This window comes from Chrysochloris asiatica, unplaced genomic scaffold (genome assembly GCF_000296735.1).
Source record: "Chrysochloris asiatica unplaced genomic scaffold, ChrAsi1.0 scaffold00069, whole genome shotgun sequence".
NCBI lineage: Eukaryota > Metazoa > Chordata > Mammalia > Afrosoricida > Chrysochloridae > Chrysochloris > Chrysochloris asiatica.
Window position 1 is genome coordinate 4,558,511 of NW_006408587.1, and position 25,342 is coordinate 4,583,852.

A 25,342-nucleotide genomic window follows, 5' to 3' on the forward strand; every position below is an offset into this window, starting at 1 on the left:
GAACCACAAGGTCAGCAGTTCGAAACTACCAGCTGTTCCATGGGAGAAAGATGAGGCTTTCTGCTCCCGTAAAGATTTATAGCCTCAGAAACCCTGTATAAGGTCGCTATGAGTCGGAACCAACTCCACAGCACATAACAACAACAACAACAAGCAAGCCCTTAAAATTAGGCCCAGGGTCTGACCTCAGAGGTAATCCACGGATGTTTATAATAGAATCTTCTGAAAAACCAACAAAAATCGTGGAGCAGAGAGTGAACCATTTGAGTTTTTATGCACTAATGAATACCAAAATAGATTAATCCTCATCTGTTTGTTATTAGGTGCCATCGAGTCGATACCGACCCATAGCAACCTTATGCACAGCAGAATGAAATACTGCCTGATCCTGGGCCAACCTCACTACTGTTGTCACGCATGAGTCCATCGATGCTGCCACTTGGCCAATCCATCTCATTGGGGGTCTTCTTTTTCTCTGACCCTCCACCTTACCAAACATGAAATCCTTCTCCAGTGACTGGTCCCTCCTGACAATATGTCCGAAGTATGAGAGACTAAGTTTGGCCATCCTGGCCTCCAAGGAGCACTCTGGCTGCACTTTTTCCAAATGGATCTCTTGGTTCTTTTGGTAGCCCATGGCACTCTCAACATTCTCTTCCAACACCATAACTCAAAAGCATCAATTCTTCTATGGTCTTCCTTATTCACTGTCCAGCTCTCGCATGCATATGAGGTTACTTAAAATACCATGGTCAGGCGCACCTTAGTCCTCAAGCTGACATCTTTGCTCTTCAACACTTTCCTCATCTTATCATCCCAAAAATACACACTTAGTTTTCAGCTTCACCTCCCGCTCACTGATAACTTACACAATTAGGATGTGATGTCTTAAATCTATCCTTAACAGATCATGCATTTTACTCATCTAACCCAAACTTCATTTTGAAATGAATAATGTTTTCAATTCCTTTGTTTGAACAAACTGGATCATGTCTGCCGAGTGGGAAATAAAATTTCCAACTCATGCTCTAGACATGGACTCAACATAGGAGGCTTCAAAAAGTTCATGGAAAATCTCCATGATGTTTTCATTCCATTTTTTCCATGAGCTTTTTGAAACTCCCTCATACATTCATAAAGACGGTGCCGGACTTGGCAACTTTTCATTCCATTATGTATAACGTTGCCATGAGTTGGAACCAACTCATCAGCAGCTAACAGCACCAATTTAGCCATTGTTTTGCACGGTAGCAGCGGACAATGATTATTTTTCATACTGTTCTTGAGGGCTCCTAAATGAAGTTGTTTGGGATGCACTTAACAGCAGTGATTAGAGAAAGTCTACTAATGCTGTCACCTGCCTGAAAAAAAAGAAAAAGGAATCCTCTGGCAGAGAGTGGGCAGAAATGAGAGGTCAAAAGAATCTGTAAGAAACCAAGAAGGAAAGCAGCGTTGGATTTGTTGGAAGTAAGTGATACTGTATAGGGAAACAACTGTATTTGTGTCAGATTATAGTTTGTTAAGGCAGGAGAAATTGAATAAGGTCTTAGTCATGAGCCTCAGCAAAAAAATAACTCATGAAATATTAACTCACTGGTCTCAGATCCTGAAACTGATTAAATCCTAGGTTTCACTGCAAAGTCAGAGTCCTTTCTCACAGTTTCATGAAGCCTCAGTTGCATGCTTGTGCACGCACATGCTTACACAGTGAGGTTATTATAAAATTTCTCACCCAGGTGGGTTTTCTGGCATAAAAATTTCAAGGCCTGTTTACCTGTTTACGGTCATTCATTGGAGTCATCTGTTAGCAGTTTCACCAAACTAAAATTCCAGACTCAGAGATGGAGAAAATGTCCTACTTTATCTTACTCTGACCAGAGTCTTAAAAACTACAATCACTGCTTAAGATGTGCAATATTTCAGAGTTTTTCAGAAAGCAAGTAAGATAATGTTTGAAACAACTGGAGAATTCATGATTGAGTGAAACTCTCATGAGTAGAGAATTAAAATTTAATGTCCTATAACATTCATTTATATACTATGCTTCTACCTGTGCACTGTAATAGATGGGTATTAATGCTAAAGAAGTGTTTAACCCCAGGTAGCTGATAAGCTAGTCACAATGTGATACCTGAGTTAGGACTAGAAATAGTTCTAAATCGATTGCTTAGAAAGTTATTGAAAGAAATACAAATTGGGGGAATTTCCTTCTGATAATTAATCTGTATAAAGAAATTTCTATTTTAACCTTTTCAGACAAGTGAAAAATGAGATAAGACCTTCTTTTCTCTCTAGTTTATTTTTTTAAAAAGAAAACCATTAAGTTACAGTATGAAATCATCCCTAATTAGCAGACTTCACATTCTAAGGTGTTGATAGAACTTTCTTCTCAAATCCATTGAGGAAAAACAAACAAACACCATTTTGCAAATGTATGCTGAAATTATTGCCAAACTGTTCTTACACTGAATTCAGTAAAAAACATGGAGTAATATGTTGGTCTAATGACCGACTCTGTTGAGTCTCTACTAAATTAAAATAGAAGTAAGTAACAGGAATTTAGAAACCATCATGAGTAAATTAAGTCTTATCTCTCATTTGAACATGACGGCTATCCAATTATTTCATTGAGCTATAATTCGTGGTATATAAATGGTTACACAAAACTAGATTAGGAGCTCCTTTGATTAGCTTATCAGCTACCTGGGGTTAAAAACTTCTTCAATGTTAATACCCATCTATTAACGGTGCCTGGCGCCTACCCTTGCACAGGTAGAAGCATAGTAAATATTTGTTGAATGAATGTTATAGGACATTACATTTTAAATGTCTATTCATGAGAATTTCACTCTGATCATGAATTCTCCAGTTGTTTCTATTGTCTAGGTAGGACACATAAGAGTTACGTAAGGTCACGTAACTATGCAGCAGCAAAGCCAAAGCTAAGTGCCAACCAGAGTTATTTTTACGTCATTACTCTGCTGCCTCCATCTATGTGGCAAAGCAATTATCACTTCACTTAGGAGAACCCAGAGCTCTTGAGTAAGGCTGTTTGGGTTCAAATCCCAGCTCTACCACTAGTTGTGTGACTTTGGAATGTGTTCTAGCTTCACTGTTCCTATTTTCTTTATCTGTAAAGTATGGCTAATAACTGTCCCTAAGTGTTTGTTGGAGGATTAAATTAATAGATGGTGCATTGAATCACTTTTACTTATTTTCATTTCAAAACATTTCACTTTTACTTATTTTCATCTGTGAGTAGTTATGATTAGAACTCTCTTAGTGGAATCCATTCAAGTACCATGTGGTTCTCTTAGTGGAATTTATTCAAATACCATGTGTTTAAAACATATTCCACTAAGAGAATCCTAATCATACTAACTACTCACAGATGAAAATAAATAAAACACATGGTATCTGAATGGTTTCCATTTAAAAAGTCCCAGTTGTCGAGCCAGTTGGAGAGTTGAGGCAAATGGACTGGATGTAACTAGTAGTGATGCTGTCCAATTTTTTCTTGTCCATGGCAACATGGAAAGTGACAATATTTGTATTGCACACTGGGGTAAGCAAACAAGGCTGCTTGAGGCTCCAGGTTCCCAGATCCTATCCATTTTCTCTTAAGCGCTGATAGAATAAATAGCTCAGCCCACCTCTAACCCTCTGGTGGCTCATCACTTGGGATGCTCTGCCCCAGTAGTCATCAACATCCCCTATGTTTTAGTTCTGATTGTTGTAAAGTGCCATCAAGTCGGTTCTGACCCATAGTGACCCTGTATAGGGTTTCCAAGGAGCAGCTGGTGAGGTTGAACTGCTAATATTGCAGTTCAAACGGCTTTTCAGTCTGACACATTAACCCACAGCGCCACACCATGAATTTGTCCCTGTTGTTGTTGTTATGTGCCGTGGAGTTGGTTCCGACTCATAGCGACCCTGTACAGGGTTTCCGAGGCTGTAAATCTTTTCGGGAGCAGAAAGCCTCATCTTTCTCCCGCGAAACGTTTGGTAGTTTAGAACTGCTGACCTTGCGGTTCGCAGCCCGATTTGTAACCACTACACTAAAATAAACAAGAACCAGTTCTCCCCAACTAGGCTTCTCTGAAAGGTCTGAGCAGTCTATGCCCGTATTTCAAGAGCGTGTGCCCTCTGTGTGTGTGTGGGCTACAGTGAAGCTGCTTTGGCCTTCAGGAAGCCTACCAGGGAGCTGAGACTCATGGGATGAGCAGGTGAGATGATAACTCCCAGTACAGGCAGCAGCACATGAAAAGTATGCGGTGACTGATCCAGACAAGACACAGGACTTTAGGAAGATGTTCATTGTATTTTGTGAGAGCAATGTCAAGCTGGCACAAAGGTGACACATACCCATGGGACTTCATAGCCATGCAGACGCTGGTATTCTGCTAACTGCAGAGCATCTGCTGATTTCTTGGTTTGCCTGGCTGACAGTTTGGTTCTTTGAAAGGTAAAAAAGAATCACTACAAGTTCTACTGTTGTAAGTGTAATTCTGATCATCAAGGAAGATTAGCTTAATAATGTGGAAGTGACAAGGTCCTTGGAAGAAAAGGCCTCTGACGTGTTACACTAAGAGATGAGTGTACTCAGGGTTTAATCTTCCATGTATTCCAATCTTTAGAAAATGCAGATTTCAAAACATGTCCAAAAAATAAAAGATCTAAAAGGAAGTATTTTCTATATGGTTTGTGAAGGCTTTCAAGGATCTCTTAATAGAAACCCACAACTTAAAACAGTGTTTTTTAAAACAGAAAGGTTGAACTTAATTGTATGACCAAAAATAAAGGTGCCAGAGTTCTGGGTTTTGTTTTGTTTTATGGACTTTTAATGCTTTGTAGATGCTTTGGTTGAAGCAAAAAGATGAATAATTTAATAACAGCCATTGTTGAGGATGATACTGTGAAATTAACAGGGTGGAGAGGCAGTACTACTCAATTTCTGTTTTGTCTTTCTCCTTTTCAACAAGAAAGCCAGACAGTATATTAACTGCAGAAGATGAAGAGAACAAAGAGAAAAAAATTGAAGAGCAAAAGAGAGAGTAGTTAGGGAATATATTACTGCTTGCTAATTAGTTCAAGTTCTTGGGCCCAGAAAAAACTGGCCTCCTAGAATACTGAGAAAATTTACACATGTTAATGTTAACTTAGCATCAGTACTCTGTGATAAACCATAGAGTTTTAGGAGAATGCCAAAGAAGTAGAGAGGGAAATGTCACACAGCTTTTCAAAAAGTGAATTTCATAATCTAGACTGGTAAGCTTGATGCTGATGATACCTAGAAAAGTTTGAGAACAGATTTTTGTTTTTAATTTTTTTAGGCACTTATTGAAGGAAGTGGTGTTCACTTAGGAACAGTATGGATTCACCCAGAATAAATCATGCTAATCTTTCAGTATTCTCAGTAAACTAAGACTAGAAGTACTCTCTCTAATCTGATAGACAAGATTGGTCAGAAACCAGCATTTAGTATTGAAACAGGAAATCATTTATACACTTCAGAAATAGCACAATGATGACTGCTAATGTTCAGCACTATTCTGGAGAGCTAATCAATGCAGTAAGGAGCTCTGGTAGCGTAGTGGTTACAAATCGGGCTGCGAACCTTAAGGTCAGCGGTTCGAAACTACCAGCTGCTCCGCGGGAGAAAGATGAGGCTTTCTACTCCCAGAAAGATTTACATCCTCGGAAACCCTGTACAGGGTCGCTATGGGTCGGAACCGACTCAACGGCACTTAACAACAACAACAACAATCAATGCAGTAAGCCAAGAAAACAAAATAACATATAAATATTGGAAAGGGAAAAACAAAATTCATGTGATTATATTCTTAAAATTTTAGTAAGTGAAATCCCACCTATAATGTTGTTGTTGTTGTTAAGTGCCGTTGAGTCGGTTCCGACCCATAGCAACCCTGTACAGGGTTTCCGAGGATGTAAATCTCTACGGGAGTAGAAAGCCTCATCTTTCTCCCGCGGAGCAGCTGGTAGTTTCGAACCGCTGACCTTAAGGTTCGCAGCCTGATTTGTAACCACTATGCTACCAGAGCTCCTTTCCACCCATGATAGACTTAAGTAAAATGGCCAGAAGTAGGAATATCCTAGTCAATAGTGTTGTGCATCTAGCAGTCAAAAACCGAGGGAAATGTGTAACTAATGAAATCACATTTTCAATGATAACAAAATTGAAAACACCTAGAAATAATAAGATATGATCCATGCTTTTATGGAAGAATTTAAAACCCTGACTGAAAGACATTTTTAAACATCTAAGTAAGTGGAGAAAAATGTTTCTTATGAAAACATTTTCCCAAATTAACCTATAATATTTAATGCCTGTAGTGTGGCACTATGGTTTAATGTGCTGGACTGTAAAGTTGGTTTGAACTGCAAGGTCAGTGGTTCAAGCTCACCAGCCACTTCTTGGAAACCCTATATAGGGAGGGTTACTACAGGGTCGCTATGGGTCGGAACCGACTCAACGGCACTTAACAACAACAACAACTATGGGTTGGAACTGACTTGACAGCACTTAAAAACAATCAGAATTACAATGGAATTTTTTAAATTCTAAAATAATTTACCTGGAAGAGTAAGCACATGATAATATACAAGAAAAATAAAATAATGATGTGTCCCATCAGATACAAAAATAGGTTTATTTAAACAAAAGCAAGTAAGACAATACAATATAGTGCTAGTTTAGTAATAGTTAAAAATAGAACAATCAAGGTAAGAAGAATCCCAAAGTAGACACAGGTATATATTGTGTATCCATCAGCCTTGTGCAATCAGAGAAGTTAAACCACTCTAGATGTTCCTTTCAGAAGGAATTCAGTACAGGCAACTGGCCATACAAGGAAGGAAAGCACTAAATTAGACAGAGGCAATCCAGAAATTCACAACTAGAACCTGCACATCATTCCTAATGCTGGAGGGATAAAGGAAGGAGCAAGGGCTCCAACACCAGGGACCTCAGTGGAAGGTGGGACACAGGAGACTGGTGCAGTAGAGCCGGAGCCATAGACAACGCCATGCTGATACTGGAGCACCTGAAGCACAAACTAATAGGGGAGAAATACCCTGATGTAGCCCCTTTTTTCCACTCTCTAGCCTTTTGCCGGTACCTCCTATTGGCCAAACCCACCGGGAAGCCAAAAGGCAGGAATCCTGGGGAATACATTCCTGTGGGAACAGCAGTTCAGGCGAAGAACAGGGAATGGATTTAAGAACACTCAGAAAAGTACCTGGGTCCTATAGAAGATGGCAGTTCAAGTCTGTATGACAAGGAGGAATTATTCCTTTGATGATAATTGGGACAATTGGTCTTCATTTAAGAAAAGAAATAATGAAATCTTTACCTTACAATAGAGACATGAATTCCAGATGAGTTAATAATCTAAATATGAAAAACAGAATTATAAAAGCAAGAAGCTCAGTCTCCTGTATATATAATTAATCATTTTAACATTGAGGAGAATGTGTGCATTGTCAACTCCAGGCCTTAGAACAAGCTGTCCCCACTCCCAACCCACTTTTTCTTACCCTTAGGGCATTACCTACTTCAAACATCACTTCCCCAGGAAATCTTCCCTGTTGGCTCCTCCCCAGGCTGGGTTGTGCAGACCTCCCCTGCCTCACCGTACATACTGCCTCGTGCCTGTTACTTGGCAGTGAGGTCCCTGAAGGCAATGACAGTATCTCATTTGTCCTTTTACCCTGGAGCCTCATCGCAGGCACAGAATTGATGTTCAAATATTGATCAAGTGAGTTAATATCTAACTTCATCATCAATTCAACCTGTATTCATTGAGCTCAGTGAAGGATGTGAAAACATGTCACGTGACAGTCTGTTCCTACAGCGCTTACTGTGTAGCTGGGAAGACAAGACAAGACAGGTACACAAGGATATCCCAGGCAGCAGAGTTCTGAGGAAGATTTGGGATTTTCCTGATGAGTGCTTTTGCTGCCTTAAATAGAAACTGAAGCAGATGGGAAGATGTAGCAGATGGACAGCACTTGGCCAGTGAGTCCTGAATTTCCTTCCAGGCTCAGCAAGTTACCTGCTGTGTGACCCTGGTCCCCTCAGGTCCCATGGTGGGGCCTTATTTCCCCATCTGCAAAATGAGGCATGGGACTCAGGCTATACCCTGGATTGAGAGACAGATTTATGATGGAGTAGGGGCTGGACACTGAAACTTTTCAAATTTCATCTGGGTATTTTTGACAGATATAGATTATTATATACTTCACTGATTTAAAGTTGTACCACTCAGTGTTTTAGTATATTCACAAAGTTGCACAACCTTCACTATAATTTTAGAACATTTTCATACATACTCCCCTCCACCCCCTTACAAGAAGTTCTGTGTCACTTTCCCCATACTCTGACAGCCCCGAAATCTTCTCTCTCTCTAGGCATCCACCTATTCTGGACAGTTACTGTAAATGGAATCACACACTATGTGGCATCATGTTCTCAAGGGTCATCCATGTGGTAGCATGTTTCACACTTCATTCTTTTCTATGACCAAATACTTTTATTTACTCATTCGTCAGTTGATAGACATTTGGTTATTTCCCTTTTTGCCTATTATAAATATGAATATAAACCTATACAAATATACTACTCACACATATTTTATTATATGAATATTCACATACAAGTTTTTGTGTGGACATATGGTTTCATTTCCCTTTGGATAAGTACTTAGGAGTAGAATTGTGAGGTCATGTGAGGACAGCAGTTCAAACCAACCATCCACTCTTCAGAAACCTTATACAGTGCCCCTCCTGGGACAGAACCAACTCAACACTAACAACAATAGCATAGTAACTCTGTGTTTAACCATTTGAGGAGTTACTAGGCTGTTTTCCAAAGCCACTATACCTTTAACATTCCTGGTGTGGCACTGTGGGTTAATGCACTGGACTACAAAATTGGTTTGAACCACAAGGTCAGTGGTTCAAGCTCACCAGCCACTCCTTGGAAACCCTATACAGGGTCACTCTGGGTCAAAACCAACTCGACTGTACTTAACAACAACAACTGATGGTGTGGAATCCTGGTGTAGCACTGTAGGATAAGCGCTGGACTGAAAACCACAAGGTCAACAATTCAAACCCACCAGTTGCTCCTTGGAAACCCTTTACAGGGTTGCTGTGTGTTGGAACCAACTCGATGGCGCTTAACAACAACTGGTAGTGTGTGGAGATGGTTTTAATATTCATTCATCACCAAAAACCTGCTAATGTCTGAGGAGCTTCATTTTAAATTCTATGATTTCTTATCCAGGATTTGATTTTCTTATGGTTCCTTCCAAAATCCCACGTTGCCCAGAGTTTGACAGAGCTATAGTATGGTGTGATTGGCTTGCCAAGCAAATGCCAAAGAAACTTCCAGCTTGTTTTTGAGATAAAATCCTGGGTCCAGCTCAGGACCCTCCCCAACTCCTGCCCTGCACTGGTCCCAGTTCTGGAGGTGGATTCTGGAAGCTTCCGTTACACCATATGCAACTCTTTGATTGACACCATATGTTCAACAGGCTGGAATCCCAGGGTTAGGGAGGGGAAAGGGTCTAGTTGGGCATATGTGTGAGATTAAGCAAGACTGGAGAAGTTCCCAGCCTTACCACTTCCACAGAGCTGTGCCCACCCCTTAATACAGTCAATTAAGTCCCATATGACCCAGGTTGCAATAGGAGCACTAATTTCCTGGAGCTGGAGGAAGAAAGGGAAGAGAAGAAATTAGATCTGGTTCCATTTTTTCACTTGGCATTTACTAACAGGGCAAGTTGCCCTCTCTAAGCCCCAATGTAATGCAAGACATCAGCAGCTTCCTTGCTAATAATGTGGAAATTTAATGCTTAAGTGCCTAGCTCAGTGGTGGACACAGAGCAGCCTCCTTCTTCTGCACCAGATTTCTTCCCAACCTGTGGAAGCAGAGAGGCTGAAAGCCTACAGAGCCCCTCTCCATCACCCACTATGAAAACCAGGGTTTGTGGCCGTCTTCCTGGAATGCCAGAAGCCTCATGAGTCTCTGGCTCTGTTGTTGGTGAACACTGCTGGCCTCGTCTCCTGAACCTTATAAACCAACACTCCCTGAGTCTCCTGGGCTTCTGAGTGCTGCTGGGACCCCTGGGATGGGGTTCAACCTTTTCAAAGGGACCCGTCACCAAGGCAGATGCTCAGGTCTAGTGGGAGTCACTTGCACTGTAGTCTGTGAACAGTAGAGTTCGGTGAGGAACAGTCTGTGAGACAGCAGTTTTGCCTGTGGTCCTGCAACTCATGAACCTTAAACGATTCGTGACAATGCAATATGTACCGGCTGAGAAAGCTTCCAGGTGAGTTCACTGCCTGCTTAGGAACCAATGACCTCAGGCAGCTTCTCTGACCGTCACCTATTTTTCTGCCTCTTTGTCTCTTTCTCTGTGTTCCAGTGAAGTGGCTGTAAGATGTATCACATTCATGTTCTATTTGGCAGGTTATTAAATGTGGTTATCACTCCTGGCATCTATTTTTCTTTTTTAACTTGTCACTCTGAGTTTCCTGGAATTAAAAAAAAAAAAAAAAAAGCACTATTTACTTGGAAAGACAAGTACAAGATACCACTGTTTCCTTCTGAGTTAGTGGTAGGCATCACTAATCGATCACTGCATTCTCTCCTAAGCTGGGCTTAACTCCTGATTCTTCTGTCTTGCACTTCAAGTCGAATGAGAATCAATTGGAGATGGCATGGAAGATCCTATTTAAGGACCATGAAACCCTCTTACTGACAGTCTCCTGACTCCACCTCCAGCCCTGATTGGCCACCAGATCTCTGCTATAGCACATCTCCCCTGGGTGCTCATTCTCACAGGTGCTGTGAGAATAGTTTTCTCTTCTCAAACCAGCCTCATTCACCACTGTCTTTTTACTGTTAATGGCATGCCATTTGCCTGGTCCTTCTGGCTAAAATATTTGGAGTGTTTATTTCTGGGTCATCTCCATGTCCTCCCCTTCTCAAATCTAACCAATACCGCGATCTTACTTCTCTCTCCCTTGCAGTGTGTTTCAGACTTGTCCCTTTTTGTCCAGACAATTAGAGTGCCCACTCTAACCCTTACTAGGCTGGCAGTAGCTAGAAAGAAGGGCAGGGTAGGAGACTAGCTTCACTTTGTGAAACCCTCCCTAGGCCCCTCAGGGAATTTTCTCTGTTCTGGACTCTCAGTCTCTGAGTCTCCTTAAGACAGATGTTATTTTCAACATATCTGAGAAAGTAAAATAATGGCTTTGGATACAGCAGAGCCATTATCAACTCTACAGATTTCCTTGTGGGTTTTGTGTGTGTGTGTGTGTGTGTGTGTGTGTGTGTATGTGTTGTTCATTCATCCACCATCCATTCGCTTTTTATTAATCAACTATAATGGAGCATCAATATGTACCAAACATTGCTGTTGTTAAGTGCCATTGAGTCACGTCTGACTCACAGCAACCCAATACAGGGTTTCCTGGTGTGGCGATGTGGGTTAATGCGCCAGACTGCAAAGCCATTTGAACTGCAAGGTCGGTGGTTCAAGCTCACCAGATGCTCCTTGGAAACCCTGTACAGGTTTGCTATGGGTCAGAATCGACTCGACAACACTTAACAACAACGAGGATCGGCTGGTGAGCTTGAATCGTCAACCTTTCAGTGTAAACTGACTTTGCATTAACCTTCAGCACCACACCAGGACTCCAAACACAGGTTTCTATAAAATGGAATATATTATGAAAAATTGCTGACACAGTGTCTGGAAAATAGCGAGTACTTTATGCATAGGTGGGAAAAGAATGATCCTCAGATCTGGCATGTTCCCCGAGATCATCTAACCCACTTCGTGTTATCTCTGAGGAATCTGAAGCCCAGACTGACTGACTGCCCAAGGTTCCACAGAAAGTCTGAGGTAGAAAGAATTAAGACTAGACCTCATGTTTCAGATTCAACTCTTTTTACTTTCTGTTGCCCCCATCACTGCCACCATGAGGAGGGTGATACCCATGTCAGATTCAGATTACCCAATAAGGACGGTAAGCACAGGCTTACTGGTGCTTACTAATCTGTAGTGAACAATTTCACATTTTTCACCACATCAAAGATTCTGCTTGTAGGTATGGCTGCCATTTGTCTCTCTCCTGACCCTGTAGCACCTTTCTACCGATTCAAAGTCTCTTTTCAAATTTACAGTCGCTGATGGGGATGGAGTACCCAGTAAGCAAGGTAAATATAGGCTTACTTGTGCTTGCTCACTGATCTATAATGAATAGTTTCACATGCTTTTCAGTGGTGAAACTCTTCACTATAAGTTAATAAGTAAGCACAAGTAAGCCTGAGCTTACTGGCTAATCTGACCCAAATAGATACCTTGGGTTATATTTCAGGTTGGAAAGTAAGGATGGATCATGATGTGTAAAAGTCAAAATTGTATCTTCTTCCATATCCTTAAATACACACGTACACACAGGGTAAGACTGTCCATGAACAGAGTCCCTGCGAGCCAGCTGGCTTGGTTGAGAGAAACTCGAGATCTTGAGGTGGGAACATTCAGTGTAGTTTCATCCAGAATGTTTCCTACGTATCTGAAGAATCCTTATCCACACCTCCTTCCTCTCCACCAAAGGACAGGCCCTAAGCCTACACATACTACTGCATCTCACTCCATCCCCAAGTTGAGGCCCTGCCTTCTGACCTCCTAATAATTCTGGTTTCCAGCATCTTTCTCACCAGTCTTGTCTCCACAGCACTGAAAAGGAACTTTTAAAAATGTAGTTTCATCTTAACACACCCTTGTCTGTTGCACCTTACTGTCCTCATCCAACCCTTTATAACTGACACCGGCTTTCCTGCTTACCACTTCCCTCATCCAACCACCCTGCTCCTTCAACCACTATTCCTTTGCTCATATTATTCCTTAGGCCTGTGATAGAGGTTTCTACCTCTTCCACATGGAAACCACTCCTCCAAAAAAACTAACTTCCATGTGGTTACAAATGGAAGAAGTCAAGCTACCTGAATCAATCAAAGAATTTATTAGCACTGAACTGAAAGGTCAGATCCCTGGTGTGGCACTGTGGGTTAATATGCTGGACCACAAGGTCGGTTTGAATTGCAAGGTCAGCGGTTCAAATTCACCAGTTGCAGCTCCTCAGAAACCCTATACAGGGTTGCTATGAGTTGGAACGACTTGATGGCACTTAACAACAACAACAAGGTCAGTAGTAGTACCAGCTGTAGGAGTCCCTGAATGGTGCATATGGTTAAGCACTCAACTACTAACCAAAAAGCTAACAATTCATATCTACCCAGATGTGCATTGGAAGAAAGGCCTGGTGTTCTCCTTACAAATGTCACAGCCACTGAAGCCTATGGGACATAATTCTACTTTGAAGCATAAAAGGTTACCATGAGTTGACATTACTTAGATGGCAACTAGTTTTTAACTGGTTGTACCAGCTTCAGGCATTGCTGGAACCAGGAACTCAAATTCTAGCACTATGATTTTTTTTCTCTTTGCATCTACCTTCCATCTCTGCTCTATCTTTATTTTCTGTGAATTGACGTCATTCTCTGAGATGCCTTCTTTGTGTCTAGTGAAGAGGATCACAAGCGGCCCCAACTTCTATCATCTTTACAAATAGGGCCTTGTGCTGACAGATATATAATACAGATATATTCATCTTTTTGTCAACACAGTCATAGGATACTTTTTTTTTCAATGGAGGAAAGGGTGAAGGCAAGAGAGTCTAGGACCTTATTTAGAGCTGACTAAGTCAGCAGTTTGAAACTACCAGCAGCTCCGCTGGAGAAAGATGAGGCTTTCTGCTCCTGTAAAGATTTACAGCCTCAGAAACCCTGTGTAGGGTCGCTATGAGTCAGAACCGACTCCACAGCACATAACAACAACAACAATAAAAAGAAAGAGAGATCCATTTTATCAATTTTCATATGTCACGTCATACAGAAAATGCTAATTGGATCATACTCTAAAACATGTCATTCTCAGAGGACCCGATTGACCAGATTTGACTCTCAAGCCCACCCCTTATGGAGGATATATATGTTTACATCCTCATATAAGCACAGGAAATGGGGTTTTCTGTAAGAAAGAGGCTTCTGTTTCAAGACTATCCATCAAACCTGACTATCTCCCCAAAAGTTCTTTCCTTTATTACCCCTTCCCCCCAGGAGATATGTCATCATTTACTTCTCAGCTCTCAGCAATCCCAGTGGGACCCTAATTTACTGTATCATAGTCTCTGGGTCTTTCTGACACTGGATGTCAGCTTCCTGGAGTGGAGAAAGAGTAGAAAGGGGGCTGACTGGGTCTACGTGTGTGAACAGGAGACATTTGATCTGGATCTGCAGCTAGAAGTCTTTCCGGGGGGAAGGGGCATTTCAGCAGGGTGGAGGTATGAGGAAGAACTTTAGGAGCAGGTGATGGGGAAGCTACCAGGATGGGAAGGACGTGGGACATAGAGAAGGATACAGCAGGAGATGAGTCTGAAAAGATGATGGGACATTATCATCGGTTACTAGGAATGCCACGTAAGGGAATTTGGATTTGATCCTGCAAGCCACCAGGGCTCCTAACCTGGGTCTGTGAAAGGACATTGTTGTTGTTGTGAAGTGCCGTCAAGTCGATTCCTACCCATAGCAACCCTGTAGAGGGTTTCTGAGGAGCAGCTGGTGAGCTTGAACCACCGACCTTGAAGTTCAAGTGGCTTTGCAGACTGGCGCATTAACCCACAGCGACACACAAAGGACATTAGAGAGCCTTAAATGATTGTGAAATGTTTTATCTCAGTGCTCTTTCTGCCAAAAAGGTCCATGGTTCTCATCAGCTTTCCAAAGAGTTTGGAAATATTTGCAAAATGGTTAAGAATCACTCATAATGGAGATGAGATCAAAGTGATTGATAGAGGAGTGCCAAGCTCAAGTGCATCATCACAATGCTGCTCTGGTTACCTTGTGGAGGCGGGGCTGAAGGAGAGTAGAAGCAGGGAGGTCTGGGAAGGATCTCTTAGAAAGTGGGTGGTGACAGGGACTTTAAACAGGACAATGTTAAAAAGAAACAAACAGTGGACTTAAAACATGTTGTAGCAGTAAGATCCTTTCTGCATATTGGGGTTGATGGAAATGAAGAGAAAGTGTTTGTAAAGTTTCTAGTTTGTATACTTACTCTGTCATAGGTTAACAAAAATTTGTATGATTGCTGTTTATTTCTTTTATTTAGAGAATTCTTTTAAAAGCATGCACAGGATAAAGAATTTATAAAGACACTGCCCTCTAAAAAATTTCCTCAACTCTCTAGAGAGTGTTCTTGGTTCTGAATATACAGCATTATCTTATCTATTTAAAATAACGATCCAGCCACAGCAGGCAACTAATTGGTGTATAAAAAGGCCCTGTTTGGCTGTATCATATATACCTACAATTGACTAAAACCAATTATCTTAGGCCAACAATTATTTATCTTCCCTCCTTCGAGTGCAAGAAACTGCAGACTGGATCAATAGTTCAACAGCTTAACCATCATACAATAGCCATCATGTATGTTACATGTCTTCAAAGTAAAAAACAAATCTCAATTTCTATTTGTTTAGTCATTGTGACAATAAGGTTGGTGAGGTTGGAAATATTTTGTTATACTGTGTACAGCAAATGTGTCGTACTGTATCTGTGGAAAGTGTGCTTTAATTTTATTTTCATATGTTCTGTTGCGGACAGAGCACATTGCATTTGTAAGGGACAGATGTTTGTTTTAGAACTGAAGGCAACTTAATGGGATCAAAATTCCTGTCAAGGAAAGTTGTTTATAAATGTAAACAAAATCACTTTTACAATACAATATTTCTGATACCTCCACCACTCCCACAAAAAAAAGCTAGCAAAGCGATATCAAGGTAGTTTGCTTTTCTAAATCTGCACTTTGTCACCCCGCCCAGCTACCCGCTCCCGTCCCCAGTGCTCACCAGCTCTGACCGGCTGCCTTTTGGCATCGAGGAGAATGGGGGCACACCATTCATCACCAAAGCACCAGGAAGGCACCACCAGTACCACCACCAGCCCCAGCATCAGCACCATCCAAACTATGGCCTCACACTGACCCTGGAGAACAAAGAGGGGCCTTTGAGGTCCCCAGGCGCCAGCAGTAAGTCCCTTACAAGTAAGTAGAGATGGAGAGGGCAGGGATGGGGTGTGTATGGGGGTGGGGGGGGAAGCAATACTGTTTAACCTGGGTGGTTTCCTGTAGTGGATTTGAGGGGAACATCAGGCCTCTTCCAGATTCACAAGAGGGGAGGGGGAGAATCACCATCCACAGCAATCCAAAACCAATTCCTATAAAACGGAGCTCAGACATGCCTCTACTCTCCAACCTAAGAAGGTTAAGAAACAATTCTGACACCAGCCACATCCTCACATGGCACTCTACTCAGCTGGGTTAATAAACCATTGCAATGGCCACACAGATCCCATAGACAACACTCACAATTCTGGGGTTTATTAGGGAAGTTGTTGTTATTGGGGAAGTTAGCAGGCTACAATTCAGGGATAGAAAATGCAGAATCAGAGGATACAGTTCTTTGATCAGAACAGCCTCTTCTGATCCATGCCTGAAAGGCAAACCTCTCTCTGGTCCTTGGCCTCTTGGTGGTTATGTGCCGTGGAGTCGGTTCCAACTCGTAATGACCCTATACAGGATTTCCGAGGCTGTAAAACTTTACGGGAGCAGAAAGCCTTGGCCTCTTAAGCAGTGTTAAAAAGTTCTTTCAGGGCTGCTAATAAATGTCCAAAGGGAATTCTAGTTTGAGATTAATCTCAGTCCAAAGGTGCTAGGTTTTAACTCTTTCAATTAAATAGCTGAAGACATCTCACGAAGGTACTCGGCTTTTCTCACTCCCTCAGCTGGGAGCCTCTGCCTCCAGCTCTGCCACTGCCATTCCTCTGCTGCTTCCCTGGTGGCATAGCTTTCTGTCCCTGGATCAACGAGGTTCAATGCACAGGCGTCTTGGGGTCCAAAGCACATACTCCACTCTTGCCTGTTCTTCCTTGAAGGTTCCGAGATCTCACCCCCTATCCTTTTGGATGGTTTGCATTACACCCAGCACGATGACAAAATTGACCAATCCCCATGTTAGAGTTCCAAGCTTTTACAGTCACAATTAGTCTTGTTAACAATCACTCACGACAGAATCATATAATCTTATTAGCGTCTTCCCCCCATTTGCTCCCATCAGGAGAAAGGCATTTGGTGGGAGTCACGAAGACTATGACTAGAAGAGACATTATTCACTGTACTGGACTTCCCTAGATCCTTAAGACAGGCTCTCAGTATAGTGTGAAACTATGTTCATAGTGCTGGGTGACATTGTTTAGACAAAAGCAAATTTAGGGAAATTTTGAGATTATGGATTACCAGTTCACTTTAATGTCATTGTTGTTGTGACGTGCTGTCAAGTCGGTTCTGACCCATAGCGACCTTGTATAGGGTTTCCGAGGAGCAGCTGGTGATCTTGAACTGCCAACCTTGCAGTTCAAATGGCTTTGCAGTCTGACGCATTAACCCACAGCACCACACCAGGATTCCTTGATGTCACTGCATAGCAATAATTATTGCTCTACCTCATTCTCCTTCACAGTTCTCTACTTGTGCAACACCCATCCCTCACTCAAGCAATGCAAAGGGGATAGAAGGGCATGAAGTGGCTATAATTTCTACTTTCCTAATTCCAGAAAAACCTATACTGCCCCATTTCTGACATTTCCACAACTTAGAGCAAGGTGATATCAGGTTGACTCAGTTTGCTCAGTAATACAAATCTCAATGAGAGAAGGACAGAAATCAAGAGTAAGCAGTTAGAAACTATTAACAGTATGACAGTGATTTTTATATCTAGTAAAGCTAATAAAAAGTATTGGACTTGGATTTAATATGTTTGTTATTTTACTTTTTTCTAGACATGCACTTTTATTATATTTTACAAAATGTAATATCCTGTTATATCTTCCTGTGATGAATCGGGGAAAGAATTTGTTCTTTATCACATATGGTTTAAAAAGTGTGGAGATGACACAAGAGGCTTCAATACTAGTTCTCACTATTGAGCCAAGTCCTCTGCTCAATCTTTGCTTTCCTCATCTATGAATTGGAATAGAGGCGGCCCCATGATCTCCAAGGGACATTCTGGTTCAGGTCTCATGAGTCAGTGATCTAGTGACATATGATGGGCTGTTCAGCCTTTACCTGTAGACCTTGGGGAACGGTTCTGGGTGACACACTGGGAGTTGGAAGGGAGCCCAATACCACTTGGTGTTCAAGGGTCAGAACATTTCATCCCTCTCCACACTGCCCTTGCCCCACTCCATGCCTCATCTCAGTGGACTTGGGTAGTTGTCAGAGCTTCCTAAGGGGCACCCTATCCAGCAGTCACACTGTGGCCGCCAAAAGAGGTAACTCCAAACACACATCTGACCTGACTGCTTTCTTCCATTAAAACCTGACTGATTCTTCACTGATCTCAGGCAAGCCCACATTCTGAGCATGACAGCACACAGACCTTTAATCTTGCCCTGTGCACCCCAACTCTTCATTATAACTGGAACTACTCACCACTCACCAGATGCCATGCCCTGTCTAGCTCTGCCCTTTACCCTGCTGTTACCTCTGCTTAGAGTGCTTTTCACCACCCCAGTGAATTTCCACACATCCTTTGTAAGCAGTGAAACGTTCCTTAACACTCCTCCTCATTTTGGGCTTACTCCTCTAGTATTCATTACTTGTTTAAAAGGCTCATGCATTTTATTGGTCGTTTACTGTCAGTTATTGATGTTGTTGTTAAGTGCTGTTGAGTAGATTCCAACCCACAGTGACCCTGAATAGGGTTTCCAGGGAGCCGCTGGTGAGCTTGAATCACCGACCTTGAAGTTCAAACAACTTTGCAGTCTGATACATTAGCCCACAGCGCCACACCAGGAATCCATTGTCAATTATAAAGACTGGCTAACGGTAATGTTCAGAGTCCTTGTGTGACACTGTAGGATAGGCACTTGATTGTTAACCTCAAGGTCAGTGGTTCAAACCCACCAGCTGCTCCAAGGAAACCCTATATAGGGTTGTTATGAGTCAGAACCAACTCAACGGCACTTAACAATAACAATGGTTGTTTTCAGTAAAAGCTTTCACAAGTAGTAATTAAGTAGAACTTTTGATCAGTTTTATTCAGAGTATTATACATGTGTCTCTCTCCTCTGCTAGATTGAAATCGTGTCTCATTTACCTCTTTACTGCAGCTCCCCAGATCCCAGTAGCCAGCAATACTTGGCACAAATATTTAATATGTAGTGAATAATTTATTATACCAGGGACTTCAAAAAATTTGTGGGAAAATTCCATTATCTTTCACTTTATTCTCCACAAGTTTTTCGAAGCCCCCTTGAATTGAATAAATCCAAGCTATGGGAGGAGAGGTAGAACAGAAATTAAAATCAGTGGATTTGGTTTTGAAATTTATAGTATTTCAAACTATAATTCTTCAAGGGCACATTTATAGGCATGTTAGCCCAAATACCAATCTTTCCAATTTTCATAATGCTTTTCATTTATAAAACATTTGGCATGAATTAACTCACTTAATATTCACTGCATCTTTGCAAGTAAGTAGTTTTATTTCCATTTTATAAACAGCTCCAAGGCTCTGGAGATAAAGCAACTTGCCTAGGGCCACCCAGCTCAGATGGGGTCGGGGAGTGGGGGCAGAGTTGAAACCTTGATCTTAGATGTTCTCATACCCATAAGCTAGATTCAAGCTGCAGAGGAGGCATTCCGCAGAAAGGGTGTTGGGGGTCCAGTTCTGACAAGTGTCCTTTGCCTACATCTATCTGTCCTTTCAACTTTCCTATTTTTCTCTCTGGCTGCGTTTTTAGAACTGAGTCCAGGAGTACCTGCCCTGTTCAGTGATGCTGCTGCCCATATAAAGAAGCTGGAACTGGAAACAGTGAAGGCTGTTGGACCCTGGCCTGCTCTGCACATCAACATAAACAAGGTGTCCAGAGTCTGTGGGCTCTGCTGGAAGCATGGACTTGTGCTCATATCAGCAACGGGCTCTAACGTTGCTTACCTCCTAAAACATGTGCCTTTGCTTTAGAGGGCTTTCTATTCAATCGTCCTAACATTGTTGCTCAGGGTATCTTTTCAAAGGAAAACATTCACTTGCATTATTTTTGGGTGAATTACAGATTAGACCTTGTCCTCGGTGTCCTAAGGCCAATAAGTGGATTCTGTCTCTGAAGAGTCTCTCTCTCTCCTTCTAGACTGAAAGCTCCATGAGGACAGCATCCACACATCTCTTTCCACTTTTATCCCTCTAGCTCCCTTAGGATGGTGTCTGGCACGTCATACATGTTCAGTAACTGTTGATGGAAAGAAAAAAGGGACTTAAGTAGTATGGGAAAGAGGGAGGGAAAGACAGGGTAGAAGCCAAGTTCCTACTTGGCTAGACCTGTTCTTACATCTAAAAGGGCAGCCTCGTAAAAACCATGGCTTATCATAGAACTACAGAACGCCCATGTTAGGTTGGGTCTATCAGTCCTCCAATGATTTTCTTTCTTCAGTTGGTCATACAGCAGGGACTGAGTTCTTGAGTTCCTGATTTCTCATCCAATGCCTTTGCTTTTCAACATGTTTCTCTCTGTCCCTTTACCAGGGTTTCTCAACCTCAGCACTCTTGACATTGGGCCCCATATTTCTTTGCTGTGGGGGACTCTCTTAAAAATATATATATTTAATATATATAAAGTACATATTATTTTACATCTGTCTTAAGACATATTTTGTTGTTGTTATGTGCCGTGGAGTCGGTTCCGACTCATAGCGACCCTGTACAGGGTTTCCGAGGCTATAAATCTTTATGTGAGCAAAAAGGTAGTACCGCGGAGCAGCTGGTAGTTTCAAACTGCTGACCTTGCGGCTCGCAGCCCGATTCGTAACCATTACGCTACCAGAGCTCCTTTAGTATATTTAGCAGCACCCTGGGTAACACACCCATCAAATTGTGACAACAAAAATGTTTCCAGACATTTCCAAATGTTCATGGGTTGCAAAATCAACCCTAGGTTGTACATCTATTTTAATTTTATAAATGAATAGTCTTTTTCACTCACAGTTGGTATCTCCCACTTAGACTTTGCACCTGTCTAAGAGGGAATAGGAAGAATTTGGGAGAACTTTTCTGGGAAGTTCCCTTTGTTATCTGCACTAGTGAGCTGGCTGTACTTCTTGTCCTGACCATGTCTCCCCTCTAGGGAACCCTCTGGACTAACAAAGATTTCTAGGATTTCTTAGGAGATAACCACTCCCTCAGGGCTACCACCCTCACCCCTCACTGCCACAGGGCTCAGGAAGGCTTGATGAACTCTTGTTGATTGCTTATATGTCTCAACTTTAGCCGTACTCTTCAGGCCTTTCTCATCCTCTCCTTAGAGAGAAGGAATTCCTTCAGTCAGTAGATCTCTCTTGAGCAAGCCTGTGCTTGATGCTGGGGACTCAACTCAATGCATCATGTATGCTTGAGTCGGTCTTCTTTCTCTCTGGCTCTTGGTGTTCAGCTTTTCTTTTGCAGACACATGATAAATGGTTTTATCAAGGGCTTACTCAGAGTTTGACAAAATCCAAAAATAGCTTGGAAGGGAATCCAGCACACAGTGCAGCAGAGAACTTTCAAGCACTGTAGTAGTTTGTGATCACCATGATTATTGGTGGGACATTGACAATAGTTGCTTGCTGTGAATTAAAGCATAGCTGGTCATTTGTCATTTTCCTGGAGCTCAAACTGTAACTCCTTTCCTATCTTCTCCACTCAAAAAACACATCAGTAAGTATGTTAGCTAGCATGATGTGAATATACAAGTAACCATGACCTTGTCCTAACACATAAGCAAAGTATAGTATTTCAAACTACAATTCTTAATCATTAATAAAAAATCCTGGCAACAGATTCACAACTCATCATGAGACCACAGTTGGGAAAACCCTGACTTAAGGTTTTATGTTTTTTTCCTAGCCCCAAGGCTCTGGAATGGTCTGATTTGTCCAGGATTTGTATAACTTCCCATCTTTGATTTAATGGTAAAAGTCCTGTTCATTGCTCAGTTCCAAAGCAGTGCCAACATTATCATAGGAATTTAAAGCTCATCAGATTTCAGATGTGTAAATGATGTGCATCAACAATTTAAACAGGAATCTCATCATTTATTTCCAAATGACATTTCCAAGCAAATGAGCTCTTTCCCACTGTAATAATATAAAAGCCAAATTTTCAGTCATTTGTATATTTGTAAATCTATATTTCCACATTAAATAACAAAGTATATTTGGGCAGTTCAAGTAAAATACAAAATATGGTCATAGAGAGGAGAGAAAACAACATTCTCGGAGCCATCCTCCAGGCTGGATTATAATAATATAACAATCAAGTCTTGTAGTCCAGACCTGACTCCCAGAGAGATAGCTTTTATGTAAACAAATCCACATAATGATGCACAAATTCTCCAAATTTTTGTTTGTTTTTTGCCTCAAGCAATTCACAGAGTTGAGTGTTTTATGTCTTTGTCCAGATCTTGCTTTGTCCAGATATAATTGGAATAAGCCGATTTCACGTTTATGTCCAAAAAGCAGTTTCAAATTACAAAAATTCAAGGGAAAATCAATGCTGAAATCTCATTCTTTTTTTATTTTAGCAACATTCAATTTTTGAAAAATAGGTCTTCGGTCATTGCTGTCAGGATAACTATATCCCCTTAAGCAACTGTCAAAAACCTCAAATGGGCTTTAGAAGCAATTTAGTTCCTATATCCTAAGCATATCATTCCAAAAAAAGTTAACCTAATTAAAAAGTTAACTCTCCAAAAACCAGTGAAACTACCCATTCAAATATTAAATGTAACTAACTAGATTTTAAAATAAGGAGCTCTGGTAGCGTAGTGGTTACGAATCAGGCTGTGAACCATAAGGTCAGCGGTTCGAAACTACCAGCCGCTCCACGGGAGAAAGATAAGGCTTTCTACTCCCGTAAAGATTTACACCCTTGGAAACCCTGTTACAGGGTCGCTATGGGTCGGAACCGACTCGATGGCACTTAACAACAACAACAGATTTTAAAATACAGGATAAATTCTGCTAAACCCCATCTTCAAAATAAATAAGTCACTTATTTGCTGAAGGAGAATGCCAAATCCCACAAGATACTACATCAAGTCAAATTAATCACTGTGTTTCTTGGTGGCTCAGGATCCTTGCTGTTAGGTGCTGTAAAGTCTATTTGCGACTCATAGTTATTCCATGTGACAGAGTATAATTGTCCCATAGGGTTTGCTAAGCTATAATCTGTATGGAGAATCTTGGTGTGGCACTGTGGGATAAACACTGGACCATAAAGTTGGTTTGGACTCAAGGTCAGCAGTTCACACTCACCAGCTGCTTCTAATAAACTCATATACAGGGTCGTTATAACTAGGTCAGAAATGACTTGACAGCGCTTAACAACAACAACAATCTGTATGGAGTCCTGGTGCGATGCTGTAGGATAAGCACTGGACCACAAGGTCAGTTTGAATCCCAAGGTCGGCAGTTCATCCTCACCAGCTGCTCCTCAGAAACCCTATACAGGGTCACTATGAGTCAGAAATGACTTGACGGCACTTCCCAACAATCTGTATGGGAGCAGATGGCCAGGTCTTCCTCCTAAAAATCTACTGGCTGGGTTAAAACTGTCCACCTTTCAGTGAGCAGCCAGATAAATGCTAACTTTTCACCTTTCAGGATCATTAGTGCCCTCTTGTCCAGGGGCTCTTTTTCTTATTGATATTTATTTTTCTAGTCATCTTAACCATCTTAATGAAGAAGGAAACGGAGACTCTAACAGATTAATGAAGCCAGTATGGCTGAATGGTGAAGAGCTCTGGCTTTGGTGTCACCTAGTCCTAGGTTGACCCTTGACTCTTCTGTTTACTCCCTGTGTGCTCTTGGGCAAGTGACTTACCATCTCTCAACTTTGTTTTCTCATTTATAAAGTGGGCACAATATACCTATCTCCAAAAGACTAGTTAAATGAGAGGATTCAATGAGATGTGTTTATGGAATTATTAGTCACTGCATTCAGTAAATGTTCGTTACTGACATTACTTTTTGTCATCTTCATTGCCTGTTTTTTTGCTGTTGTTTTGATTTGATTTTAATGGTGCTGATGGGGAAAGAGCTGAGGTTCACATCTAGGTCTCTGTCTCTGCTTATCTTGTGAGTCCATGAAACTGTTGAACTCTGCCTAGACTTCCACATTCTTCTCTATATGTTTATTACAAGATGTCAACTAGCCAATTGCTGGCTAAGAGTTTTTATAATATCTCTACTGTGTTGTGTGTACTAAGGTGCTCAACAGATCTTTTGGATTAGTGAGGTTAATTTTGCAACTTGCAGAACTTGAAGACTTTAGAACATTTTATTCTTGTCCTGATACATTGCAACTGAGTTGTCTTATCTACTCCTGATATCTCTCAATTGACTTTTAGCAAACATATGTCCTTGTATCTTTTTTATTAAACACATCTCTTCGAGTAATAATTGTGTAGATTCATTCTTTTCTTCATCAGTTATTTATTGAGCAACTGCTATTTGCCAAGCACCTGATGTGGCACTGTAGGATCAGCACTGAACTGCTAACCATAAGGTGGGCGGTTCAAACCTACTAATTGCTCTTTGGAAACTCTATAAAGGGTTGCTATGAGTCAGAACTGACTCGACAGCACATATCAACATATTAGTACTGAGATATGCAATGATTACTGTAGAGTAGATTAACATTTAGATATTAGCTCCCTGGGTGTGGTATATATGCCACCAAGGATGGTTTTAGGCTATACACATAAATGAATATTTTTATTTTAATAATGTTATAATTTTAGTAATGATATAATTATGATATTTTTCTTATAGTAAGTGTAATAGTTATTAAGCCCATAATTTCCAAGGTATTATTGCTTAAGATATGGTTCTCATACTTTGGACATAGTGTCAGGAGGTAACAGTCGCTGGAGAAGGATGCCATGCTGGGTAAGATGGAGGGTCAGAGAAAGAGAGGAAGACCTCCAACGAGATGGATCAGCCAGGTGGCATCATTGATGGCGTCAAGTGTGGCAGCGGTAGTGAGGTTGGCCCAGGATCAGACATTGTTTAGTTCTGCTGTGCATAGGGTCGCTATGAGTCAGTTCCAACTCGATGGCACCTGACAACAACAACAACAACAACCTTGTTGGGTTGTT

The 25,342-nt window shown here is 41.4% G+C and overlaps 1 protein-coding gene across 1 annotated transcript in view; it reads left to right on the forward strand.

Moving 5' to 3' along the window:
- Nucleotides 1-25,342, forward strand: part of EPB41L4B (erythrocyte membrane protein band 4.1 like 4B) — a 223,632-nt gene that overhangs the window by 156,808 nt on the left and 41,482 nt on the right. The window contains exons 19-20 of the mRNA XM_006864734.1: nt 15,976-16,196; nt 19,955-20,073. Coding sequence (XP_006864796.1) covers nt 15,976-16,196; nt 19,955-20,073 — 340 coding nt within the window. The remainder of the gene's footprint in view (nt 1-15,975; nt 16,197-19,954; nt 20,074-25,342) is intronic.